The sequence below is a fragment of the Daktulosphaira vitifoliae genome, unplaced genomic scaffold, assembly GCF_025091365.1.
Source record: "Daktulosphaira vitifoliae isolate Bord-2020 unplaced genomic scaffold, ASM2509136v1 Scaffold_2, whole genome shotgun sequence".
NCBI classification, from domain to species: Eukaryota; Metazoa; Arthropoda; class Insecta; order Hemiptera; family Phylloxeridae; genus Daktulosphaira; species Daktulosphaira vitifoliae.
The window spans coordinates 38,629,251-38,642,927 of record NW_026099573.1 but is presented as its reverse complement, the minus strand read 5'-3'; the positions used below and the strand labels follow the sequence as shown (position 1 = coordinate 38,642,927).

The window sequence follows — 13,677 nt, the reverse complement described above, 5'->3', positions numbered from 1 at the left end:
ATCTGCTAGTTCATTATTAATATCCTAATTAAGATAAAGTATGTAGAATGAAAAAGGGATTATTAAAAAATATTATTTCTCATAAAAAAATAATGTTGATCCATACACTATTCAATAAGTTATAGCATTATATAGTTAAAAATTAAAAAAATTAAATCGAGAATTTTCACACAATAATAGCATTCGGTAGCCATTTTCACCGTGAAGATAAAATAAAGTCCGAAATTTTTTTTTCGCATAATAAAGTAAATTACATTAGCTTTAATTTAAGATATATATAAAAGTGTCAGACCTTCCGGAACATTTTCAAAAGTTAAGTTGAAAAAGTTAATTTTTTTTGAAAAAGTTGTCATTTTCAATTCCCCCTTTGTGGGCAGGTTAAGGGTCANTCAGACCTTCCGGAACATTTTCAAAAGTTAAGTTGAAAAAGTTAATTTTTTTTGAAAAAGTTGTCATTTTAAATTCCCCCTTTGTGGGCAGGTTAAGGGTTAAATTTATGAAAAAAATATACCAAACGAAAGGTAATGATATTACACATTTATATAAAAAAGAATTATATTGATATGTTCATTTTTTAATAAGTTATGGAAGTTTTAAGAAAAAAAAGTGAAAAAATTTCGAAAATTAGCGATTTTTAAATTTGTAATTTTTTTGGATATTTCCCCCATTTGCGGGGAACGAGGGAATTTTTTTCAATTTTTAAGAGTAATGTCTTCGACTAGATACAATTTGTGATCTTTTGACGTATCATTGAAAGAAATTGGTTCGGTGAGAGCTGAGAAAAAGTGGTAACAGACACAAAAAAAAAAAAATAAACACATCTTAGTAAAACCAATACCTTCTCAGCTTCGCATCGAAGCTAAAATATTATTTTGACTTGTTAATATTTGAAAAATTTATGGCAGTTTTAAGTACAAAAAACATCCTTATGGAAGGTGATTTTTATCGTAAATATTACATTTTTTTTTAACTTCGACAGCAATTTGCACATAGTAGATAAGGTGTCGGGACAATTTAGCTTTAATTTTATATATGTTTAAAGAACGCAGTATTTCCGGAACACTTTCAAAAGTTAAGTTGAAAAAGTTCTATTTTTATATAATGTTTCAAGTTTTGAACGCCCCCTATATATGGGGAAATTGTCCAATTTTAATAAAAAGTATGTCAAATAAAAGATGTACTTATAATGTATTTAGAAAAAAAAATGTGTGATNAAGTTGAAAAAGTTCTATTTTTATATAATGTTTCAAGTTTTGAACGCCCCCTATATATGGGGAAATTGTCCAATTTTAATAAGAAGTATGTCAAATAAAAGATGTACTTATAATGTATTTAGAAAAAAAAATTTGTGATGATAATTACATTTTTCGAAAAGTTATAGCACTTTTAAGTTTAAGCACTTTTAAGAAAATTTAAAATCGAAAATTTTAACACAAAATTAGCGTTTTTTAACTACGGCAGCCGTTTACATGCAGAAGATAAAGTGTGGGGACAAATTTTTTATTTTCATTTGATAGTGCATAAAATAAGCTTTAATTTGATATATGTTTAAAGAACGCAGTATTTCCGGAACATTTTCAAAAATTAAGTTCAAAAAGATCTATGTTTTTTACAATATTTTAAGTTTTGAACGCCCCCTATATAAGGGGAAATTGTCCAATTTTAATAAAAAGTATGTCAAATGAAAGATGTACTTATAATGTATTTAGAAAAAAAAAATTTGTGCTGATATATACATTTTTCAAAAAGTTATAGCATTTTTAAGTTGAAAATTTAAAATCGAAAATCGAAAATTTTAACACAAAAATAGTGTTTTTTTAACTACGGCAGCCGTTTAAATGTAGAAAAAAAAGTGTCGGGACAAATTTTTTTTTTTCATTTTGTAGTACATAAAATAAGCTTTAATTTGATATATGTTTAAAGGACGCAGTATTTCCGGAACATTTTCCAAAAATTAAGTTCAAAAAGTTATTTTTTGTAAAAAAGTTACTATTTTAAATCCCCCCATTGAGCAGAATAAGTGTTAGATTTTCAAAAAAATGACATCAAATAAATGTAAATATCTAAGATTTTAGTATAAAAAAATTATGATGATTTGTTGATTTTTCAAAAAGTTATGGAAGTTTTAAGAAAAAAAAGTGAAANAAAAAAATTATGTTGATTTGTTGATTTTTCAAAAAGTTATGGAAGTTTTAAGAAAAAAAAGTGAAAAAATTTCGAAAATTAGCGATTTTTAAATTTGTAATTTTTTTGGATATTTCCCCCATTTGCGGGGAACGAGGGAATTTTTTTCAATTTTTAAGGGTAATGTCTTCAACTAGATACGATTTGTGATCTTTTGACGTATTTTTGAAAGAAATCGGTCCAGTGAGAGCTGAGAAAAAGTGGCAACAGACATAAAAAAAAAAAAAACACATCATAGTAAAATTAATACCTTCTCAGCTTCGCATCGAAGATAAAAATAATTATTTTAATAAACCTTAAAAATTATAAGGGGTTTTTTAATAAAAGAATAGAACTCCAACTTTAGTTATATAATACATGGATATGATACATAGAATGTTTAAAGTAAGGGAACAGGTTTCTAATTTTCTCATTGTTTCTAGCAACTAGCCTGTTTCCTTACTTACTGAACTCTCTCTATATTACATTTAAAATAATTTGTTAGAATAATATCACTACGCAGATAATACGTACAGAGAAAGTCAATTAATTTGAATTAGTATTTATACCGGTAACACAACGGTCGGTCAACAGTATAATAACGATAAGCTGACCCATCCGCTACTTTTCTATATTTGTGTATAATTACACATTACATTATACTTTTGTTTTCATTAAAAATTATCCGGAGGACAATACTCTTGTTTACTACTACGGACTTTCGATCCTATTTGGTCTATTACAGTGGCACATCTGGGGTTGCTATAGTAGACATTTGTTCCTCGCGAAAAAAGCATACCATTAAATTAAATCAAACTTTTAACAACATTAATATTAAGTGATTAATAATTTTTAATTTTGGAGTATGAATGTTTATTTATAAAATGTTTCCTAATATGAATTAAAAATAATAATACAACAGGAATTATTTATCAAAAAAAAAAAAAAAATTGCTAACGAAAAAAGGATATATTTCATTTTACTATAACGAAAATTAAATTATGAACTCTTAAGGTAGTCAATACAATTTCTATGTTCCTTAAAAATTGTTTAACCCTCTTTCAAATACTGAAATGAGGCTACTGGACCACTAATAAATTACTCCACCGTATTATTCATTAAATTGTAATGATTAATTTTTAATAGCTGATGCCGTCAATAAGTGATGTGTTCTTTAAATGTTATTGGAGAGGAGCCAATATCAACTGCACAGATCTTTTTCGGTTACAACGCACGGAGGAAGGATTTTGTTATTCGTTTAATAGTAAAACAGCTGAAAGAAATGAAAAGTAAAAATTATTTTATACTTCAACACACAAACTTTTTTTTTTAATAATCTAATTATGCGTTTGTAAGTTTTTATGAGCAATTCTAAGCCAACACTTATATTTGATCATGAGCATTAATTTTTCCAGCGATAGTGATAAAAATCCACCATTTCAAATGCCTAATGGATCATTAATGCCTCTGAGAAATAATGTTGGAGGGAAAATGACTGGGTTGGAAGTAATATTGAATGATATTGAAAATGATTCGATGCCACTTGATACACGAGCTAAAGGATTCAATGTAATTATTTATCGATAATTTTTTCTATATAATTATGTATCTATTACTTTGTAGCCTAAACTTAAAAATTCTTTTTAGGTTATTGTGCACACTCCTGAAGATTTTCCAGACGTGTCAGATAATTATAAATTATATCGAAATGCAGATAGATTAACATTATTGGCAGTGTCCGTTAGTAGAATTATCGCCGACGAATCTCTTTATAGAGTTTCTGAAAGTCGTCGAAATTGTTTTATGTGGAACGATAACATGATATCAAACAATAAAATAACAAGTCACAGTAACAATAAAAATAATTGTAAAAGCACTTGTCGACTACAAACTATTCGCAATTTATGTAATTGCATTCCGTACTTTTACAATGATAATAAAAGTAAGCAACTGATTTAGAATACCTTATATTGAACAATTAGTAGTGAAAATTCTTAATTATTAGTGTTGTTATATTTCAAGTATACCTAATAAGTTCATTTTATACAAGATGATCTAAATTTGGAAAACATATTTTTTCAGAAACTATTGTAAATTTTAAATTTTTGTAAAAAAAAAATATTTGGTTTAAAAAATTCTACAAAATTACTTAGTTAAATATTTTTTCCATCCCTTCAACAAGAATATAATTACTTAACTATAATTTTCTTAAATGATGATTTCTTATTTTTAACTTGATAATATAATATAAAAATCATTTGGTTCTTATAATTTTTTAGCTTCGATGCGAATCTCAGAAGGTATTAATTTTACTATGATGTGTTTATTATTATTATTTTTTGTGCCTGTTACAACTTTTTCTCAGCTCTCACTGAACCGATATCTTTCAACAATACGTCAAAAGATCACAAATCGTATCTAATCGTAGAAATTATCCTCAAAAATTGAAAAACTTTCCCTCGTTCCCCGTAAATGGGAGAAATCTCCATAAAAAGTTACAAATTTAAAAATCGTTAATTTTCGAAATTTTATCAATAATTTTTATTTCAAATTGCCATTACTTTTTCAAAAATGAACAAATCAATATTTTTTTTTTTTATTGTTGCTTGATGTCTTTACTTATCATATGGTAAATTTTTTTTTATAAATCTGACCCTTTACCTGCCTACAGGGGGGGGATATAAAATGACAAATTTTTCACAACAAATTAACTTGTTCATAATAACTTTTGAAAGTTTGACACTTATATATATATATATTAAATTAAAGCTAATGTAATATACCTTATTATGGAAAAAAAAATGTCGGACTTTATTTTGTCTTCACGGTGAAAATAGCTACCATATGCTATTTTTGTGTTAAAATTCTCAATTTTATATTTTACATTTTTAACTTTGAAATGTTATAACTTTTTGAAAAATGTATGGATCAATACAATTTTTTTATAAGAAATAATATTTATATACTTCGTTCATTCGACATTTTTTTTTTTAAATCGGACCATTTCCCTTAATATATGGGGGTTCTANATTCGACATTTTTTTTTTTAAATCGGACCATTTTCCTTAATATATGGGGGTTCTAAACATAAAAATGCATATAGAAAGTAGAACTTTTTCAACTTAATTTTTGAAAGTGTTCCGGAAATACTGACATTTTTATATATATCTTAAATTTAAGCTTATGTGATATACTTAAATATTAAAAAAAAAAATTTTGGACTTTATTTTGTCTTCATGGTGAAAATAGCTACCGTATTCAAAAGTATGCTATTATTATATTAAAATTCTTGATTTTGTATTTTATTTTATTATAAGGGGATTACACTGATTTTCATAAATATTATATCAATCTAATTGACATAGTATAAAAAATTAAAAATATTTAAATTTTTTTGTTTATTTGAAATCGAGAAAAATAACTTTAAAATTTGAACTAGCTAAATTTCCATTTTTATTAAGCGACGAATGAGACGTACGGTTTCTGAGACGGTAACACTTGGGTCTTTCACGCCTGTAGCACTGAATTTTTTCTTAATTCATTTTGAGATAGAAAAAAATGTTTAACTCATTTGATTTTTATCTCATTTAGATTCAATAATTTCAATAAATATCAAGGATTCCATTACTGTAGTCTCCTCTCGTGAGAAGAAATTCATATTAATATTATTTTACTATGTGGTTTTTTTTTGTAGCTATCATTTATTTTCTCAGCTCTCACTTGACCTACTTTTTTTTTAAATTAAACACCATCTACAGATTTGCATCGAAGCGTTTTTTATGATAGTGATTTTAGTCACTGTCAGATATCATCTATACTGGACCCAACTATGCCATGACCCCACTGTGCCGCCACTCCACTGTGCTGGGTTTTTTTTTACCTTTCAGTCTATAAGTTAATATAATAATAATAAAATGTTGAATCATGGTGACTAGTCAAATTTACCAACTGATAATTTTAAACCTATATCAATTTTTTATTGCGATTCAATTATGAGGCGCAATATTGTGTGATATTTCCCAAAACTTAATAATTCGCGTTTCTAAAACTTTTTCTGTATATAAATACCCAAAAAATTGTTTTCTTTTAGAAGACGATATTGATGTTTGTGGAGTTGAACACATTAAGTGTCTCGTGCGTGTAGATGGTAATAATTAAATTTCTTTTAAAATATAATAAATGATAAACATAAACTATTATAAAATGCATGTATTTTATTTGTATGATGTTATGGAAATGAAGCAATTCAACGTAACACATTAGCGCCAACTAATGAAACAGGTTTTCCTAAGTGGAGTCAACCGCCTCATATGAATTGCACTTGTCCTCAACCGTGTTCATTTCTTATTTATTCTACTGAAGTACGCAGCCAACTAAGGTTTTATTGTCAAAACATTAAAGTTATGTTTAAATTTTTTTAATAAAATTAATTTTTTGTGTAGGGAATACCTAGATATATCACAATTTAATGATGATATTGGTCCTACTCCTGTGTATCTAGATTTCCATTTTAGAGACCAATTTGCTATCAGTTACATTCGTTCTATGAAATATAGTACACAGGATTTATTGGGTAAAAATATGTAAATATTTTATTATTGACTAGCTAAGGTAGCGTAGATAGTATCTTCGCACTAAATTTTGTAAGGGATTAGGCACGAAGTATTGTATTGAATGCAAAATCTGTAAACGGTGTTATAGAAAATTTGAAGATATTTGTAGAAACTAAACCAGCGTACTATTTAAAAAAACTAAATTGAACAATAACGCTCAGCTTTGCTAAGTTATATTATTATGTTTAGAAAAACTTCAATTCGAGTTGAAAAACATGACTGTTTTATTAATTACACACAAGAAATTTATAAAGAAATATTGAACATCGCAATAGATAATTTTTAAACAAAATTTTAAAACAAAAGTCATTAGGAATTACGTTACTATAGCAACATAAATAATTTTTTCAATTATTTTATAATTGGCCATATCTACTAACTTACATTAGGAATTTTTTTTTCCGAAACAATTGGTACCTCTTTTTTATCTTAATTTCAATGATTTTTATATAACACACTTTTTATTAAAAAAAAAAGTACTTCAGTCAATTAATTATAAGACAATTTATTATTTTGGTATTATTTTATTATAGTATCTGTTGGAGGAATAGCAAGTCTGTTTTTGGGATGCAGCTTGGTCAGTTTAATAGAAATACTTTATTATTTATATAAGTCGATCGTGTACCTCAGAAGTAAGAATATATACAAAAGGCAAAAAAAAGAAAAATTAGTTATACTCACACGTAGGTACCATCCTTATGAATTCAAAAGGCCGCTTTATAAGCCACCACGTCATATCAACTCTAAAACATCAATGAATCAATTTAACTATTAATTTATGTTTTATATAATATTTATAGTAAAAACTCAATAACAGCATAAATTATTACATTTACTTAGTTGTACTTAAGGTATTTGATAGGGTTTTACTTAGTCTGAACCACATTTATTTGGTAAATTTAGTGAATTTTAGACGTTAATCATTTATAAAAATAATTATAATATTTTTAATGTGTATTCATTTATTGATTAAAAGTCGTGTCTACACTTGAAATTATATGTGTGATAATTCAAATTTAGTGTAAGTTTGAATTGTGTTGTAAAAGTGTTATTAACTCAAAAAAGAATAATTTTTGTAAATTGGAAAGTACGGAAATTATTCATCACAGTAACTGTTATTCCACAGACGAGAAACCGCTGCGGCTGTATAGAAGTTTTATACAAACATTAAATTCATTGAAACGTCACAAATTCGAAGGTGGGAAAGTCTATAATTTTGTTATGTTTTTTTTATTATGCAAGAGAATGGGCAAGTGAACCTTTTTTTGACACAACGATGTCGAAACTCATTATTTTTGCCGTTGACTGCAAGATAAGGCGACCAGGGAAAATAAATACAATTAAAATCAAATTGTTTATTGGTATTGATCCCTCCCCAATAGACTGACCGTTATCGGTTTAAAATTGCCATTAGATCGGTGTTGGCTTTTTCCCTTGCTTTCTGTCATTTACCGAGTTAGAGTGCACACGTTTTTCATTTTTTGTCAATGTTTTCAATAATGGTGTAGATCAAATAATCACGTATTTTTGGTGAAGTATCTAAACCATCGGATAGGTCTCTTTGGTTACTGGGTATTGTTATTATTAATTATATTTATGTAATGAGCTTCGTTTTATTAACTTTTTTTAATTTTTAAAGAATTTACTTAAGTTAGTCTAGTTCGAGTGTCCAGACCGCTCCTGGTGTTTTTCATTAATTTCCGAATAACATTAATGGATGTATTTCAATACTGTAAATGATGTTTACTATATTATAATATATTTATTGTTTAAATATTTTATTATAATTTTTTTGAGCTTTTCTTTGTAGACATGGTTTTTTATACACTCGAATTTTTGTCCATGTTTAACTTAATTTTCTTTTTCAGCAATTGAATTAAATTTCCTTATTAATCATAACTGTAATATTTATTTTCATTAAGTGAGTACCTTAAGTATTTGCGTGTATTTTTTTCCTATTCCTTAATCTAGACACAGACTGCGGTATGTTTTACATACCAGCCTCATACAACTTTAATTATCATTGTTGTGGTTAATATGCCAGGAGGTATTATAATCATTTATATTTAACGACATATTAACTAAAATTAAATTCCACCTATTATTCGGTAATCGTATTTGGCAGGTGTGACAACTTGATGGTAACAACTTTTGCCACAATCGATGTTGTGCAATTGTTTATCGTGGTGGCCCCTGAAGGAGTCCTTTTTAGTAACTCATTGAACCAAACTATATTCTAAATATCTTCATCTATGCATTTAAATTTTAGAAATGCCAAAAATAAAATAATTTAATAACCTATTCATTAATTAATAGTTTAAACATTGAATAACAGAAATAAATAATGTTTAGACACGATTTATTTATATCATAACCTATATTATAAGATCATTGGTGTGTTAAGTGCTTCTCATAGGTATTTAAAAAATTGTACTAAATAACAATAGTTAAATTATAATTTAAATATTGTTATTCAAATTTAATCAGACCTTTAAAAACGATTAAGACATTTATTTATCAAATAACAAAACTGAATTTTTCTCAATAACTTATTTTTGGTTATACTTATAATTATAAGTCAATTAAAAATCACTCCTTTCATAATAAATACTATCGATTTAACATAAAATTTGAACTCTTTAATTTAACAAATTGAATGATTTCGTTTTTTATTTTGTTTGTAATTGTTAAAATTTAAATAAGTTAAGAGCAATAAAACCACCGTAAATTAATGTACTTTTTTCAATGCTTAAATTTGAACTCAATCCAAAAGGTAAATATGATATCATATTAGTGTATATATAGTTCAGTTATGGTTTTATAATTTGGAAATAGTTACCCAAGTATGTTAAAATTCTGCCCAAATCTCATCCGTTAAATTGATTTTATATATCATATTAAATTAAAATTATTCAACATAGTTGCAGTAAAGTAAGTAAAGTATTTCTCTATGGTTGGGAAATATTATTCATACAAAAGAAAAAAGTTGTCTTTCCTGTGTAATTACGCCCTTACATACTTCATATATTTACACCTATGACCACTTTGATTAGTAAATAAACTTAAAAATAGAAATATAGCCCTCACTTTAATTTATTAAAAATATATATAACATAATATGTTAATATATATTATGAGATTACAAGACTATATCGACTGTTTGCCTGATAATTGGCGTAACTGATATTACAAACATTATAATAATTATATAATATTAGTTTGATATTTTCATCATCAATATTGATACTTTTTTTTATGTTTATTTGTTGTATAACTTACAGAGCTGCATTGATGAGAACAAATGGTATATGAAACTGAGGTGACACATATGAGAATGTTGCACTGCAGAAAATTTTAGAACCATGGCGGCTACATAGTTCAATATTTGTTTTAAAAACCATTAAAAGAACTGATTTTTTAGTAAAATTCCGGTACATTAAAACAAATAATTTTAGTAAATAAATGGTTAGGTTTCTGATTCTTTATTTCCTTCGTCAGAAACGGCTTTGAACCGGTTCTTAAAAATTCTAACTCTTTATTTATACTAATATAGTTGCTAATTTTTCTCTACTAACTTAGACACATAAATAAATAGAACAAAAAAAGAGAGATAATTAGTGAAGCAATTTGACTTTAAAAGAAAGAAAATTTATCAAAGATTATTATATATTCTATCATACAATGTATAAATTTAGAATAATAGATATAGTTATAAAGGATTGTCCATTCCAGCTCTTTTTTACTATTTGATATGCCATTATTGTTTGAGAGAGACCAAGCTACTAGTATACGATGTTTAGGTTTATAATAGAAAATAAAAAGCTATTTTTTCATAAGTATAATAATAATTTAAAAATAATTTAAAATAATAGTACTATATTATGGAATAAAATACAAAGAAAAAACCAATCAGTACATCTATCTACCTAAAATGTGGTCTTTTTCTTCGTCATCCCCATTTCATTTCATTGGTTTTCACACAAAATTTTGGTTAAAAAAAGGATGGTGTTTTTTTCTTTACGGTGTACATATAAACGTCTTGATGTATTGACATACGACATGGTGGTCATAAATAATGGCGTGGTTGCTGGAATCGTAATTATAAATTTGGTATGTATCTACCCTGTGACCTAATGAATATGTATAAACCTTCTGAAAGGGCTACTGGGCTCACAAGGCCTTAACTGGTAAAAGAACACAAACAAATTTTCATTTGAGATGAACAACAATAATTATATTCTGATAAAACAATGAATGATTTATTTTTCCTATAATGAAAGAATAATGTCAATAAAAAATATATTATTATAACATTAAACTATACATAATCTTAACAGTTAGTAAACATTTAACAACATTTATATTTAATTTCTCAAGGAATATATTAAATGACTTAAATCTCAATTCACACACATTATAAATGTATATAAATATAGATATAATATATTATTATAACTTGCCAATAGAAAAGAACAAGTTATTTACATCAATAAATACTTATGCATAAGTGGATGAGGAACAAATTTATGGTTTGACTTCTTTTATATAATTTAGCAATTTTTACTTGAGATGATGTTGCTGTGAGGTACACATATCCTGACAAAATGAGCAACCACAATTGGCTGAGAACAAAATATCCACAAAAAGGATTATTCAGAAGAACCTATTTCTTCATTCTTCATATATCTGAGTAGACCACAATTGGCTTAGAACAAAAAAAAATCCACATAAAAGGATTATTCAGAAGAACATATTTCTTCCATTAACACATGTAGTTCCATAACCATAAAAAAATATCAGTCTTTTATCACAAAAAAGACAACATGAAATGTGATAGCTTTACACAGTGTCGCCCTATTCTGCGGCGCGAACACCTTCATAAAGGGTAATTAATCTTAAGACAAGAGGAGGGAATTAAAGGAGGAATAATTATAACCCCTCCATTTTTATGAGTTATATTAATAAAGTACTTTATATGTAGAGTGTTCAGTAAGCAAGGAAACGGGTTTCAATTGTTTTCATTGTTTTTAAACAACTGAGTTCGTGAGTTCTTCAACCTGTACGTATCTCTCTTCAATTTCTTCATCCGTACTTCTAGATGTAGGAAAGTACATTTGTAATATAAATGTTTGTAGGCTTTGCTACTATTTTCATCATTAGAAATCTGTTATTTTGGTGGTATGAGTTGAGTAAATTGTTTTTTCACTTCCCTGGTAATATCACTGCCACCCCGTTTCTTCCTCTTTTCTCCTTTATACTATGAATAATTCTAAAATCATCAGATATAAAATCACCATTTCCTGACCGTCTTGTTTCACTTATACCAAGTATATCTAGCTTTGCTTTCTTCATTTGTTCTTTTACTTCTTCCAGCCTCCCCGTTTTTCATCGTCTTTGCATTTCATGTGTTTATTCTAAAATAGTCTTGTTTAGTCTTTCCACAAGGTTTTAGTAGGACTTGAGTACGACTAAGTCGTAGGACTTTGAGTAGGACTTTTACGACTTGAGTAGCAATGGATCTATTCCTGACGGATCTTGGTGTCCGAATTTCATGATCAGTACGTTTCTCTTCATTTTCATTGGACATCATNTTAGTAGGACTTGAGTACGACTAAGTCGTAGGACTTTGAGTAGGACTTTTACGACTTGAGTAGCAATGGATCTATTCCTGACAGATCTTGGTGTCCGAATTTCATGATCAGTACGTTTCTCTTCATTTTCATTGGACATCATTTAGATAGTAACAGCTATTTGATAAGGAATATCAAAGATCTTTAATTCAGTAGTTTCCCTGTTTCTTTCTGCATCCTCATGGCCGATGGTTGACCTTTGAACGAAATTTCTCACCTACAAGACAAACGATTACCCTTCTCTTGCTACTCATACGTCCTTTCGACCGTAGGTTTTAAGAGTTTGCTTCTTATTCTGGGAGTTGGTCAGATCATTGGAATCGTCTGCCTGAGACTTTCCGCTAATGAGTTCGCCCTACCAATAGTATAAGTAAGCCATATACTCCCCTAAGGATATATTACTTCAATGAATTACACATAAAAATTCATTCTGGTATATTTATTTATTATATCTCTGATTACCAAAATAAAGATCAAGTTTTATCTTTAATCATTATTAATTATTAATAATTAAAAATAAAAAAATCATCAATCAATAAGATATATATTTTATGAGTTTTTGTTAGGTGATTTATATCTTAAAAATTTTTAATTACGTGGTACGAAAGTAAAATTTGTAATATTATTAAACAGTTGATATATTTAAACAGTTTAAATATAGTTAATTACTAAGACATGTCTAAAATTATACATAAATATTGAAACGTCCATATCAAAAATAGTAATACGTTTAAGTTACAATTGTAAAGAAAACGCAGGGTGGATCTAGAAAAAAATTTGAATTAGTGGTCACTTTATTAAATTTAACAAAATAATTAAAAAAAAAGGTATGCAATTTACATAATTAATGTAATACGGGAATATATTTTTCAAACTAGGAAATAATTTATAACATTGCACCTAATTTCGGAGGCACCGATGACCTCTCCTCCATCCGCCATTGGGAAGAGTTAATATAAATTTTTTTACAATATATGATATCTTTTTATACATGATACATATAATTTTTCTTATGTTAATAACTGGGCAACTCTATTTCGTTAAATACGTTTTTATATGTCAGAGCTTTATATGAATGATACTTTTTGAAGGTCATAAACAAAGCATATTTTGTTTGTACTTAATCCGAGTCATGAACATATATTAGAATTAAGAAAAAAAATTATTTACACTACAATATTTACTCAAATTACTATTCTTTTTATCATGAAAATTAGATGATTTTTTATGAATATATTTTTAAATATTATATTTGGCCCTTTATAGGTTTA

The 13,677-nt window shown here is 26.9% G+C and overlaps 1 protein-coding gene across 1 annotated transcript in view; it reads left to right on the top strand.

The window, feature by feature from the left end:
* The window catches only part of LOC126898635 (sodium channel protein Nach-like), an 11,092-nt gene extending 2,477 nt beyond the window's left edge, over positions 1-8,615 (top strand). Inside the window, exons 4-10 of the mRNA XM_050672885.1 lie at positions 3,310-3,452; positions 3,579-3,732; positions 3,811-4,105; positions 6,254-6,310; positions 6,406-6,541; positions 6,606-6,736; positions 7,310-8,615. Coding sequence (XP_050528842.1) covers positions 3,310-3,452; positions 3,579-3,732; positions 3,811-4,105; positions 6,254-6,310; positions 6,406-6,541; positions 6,606-6,736; positions 7,310-7,551 — 1,158 coding nt within the window. The 3' untranslated portion in view covers positions 7,552-8,615. The remainder of the gene's footprint in view (positions 1-3,309; positions 3,453-3,578; positions 3,733-3,810; positions 4,106-6,253; positions 6,311-6,405; positions 6,542-6,605; positions 6,737-7,309) is intronic.
* The last annotated feature ends 5,062 nt before the right edge of the window (positions 8,616-13,677 follow it).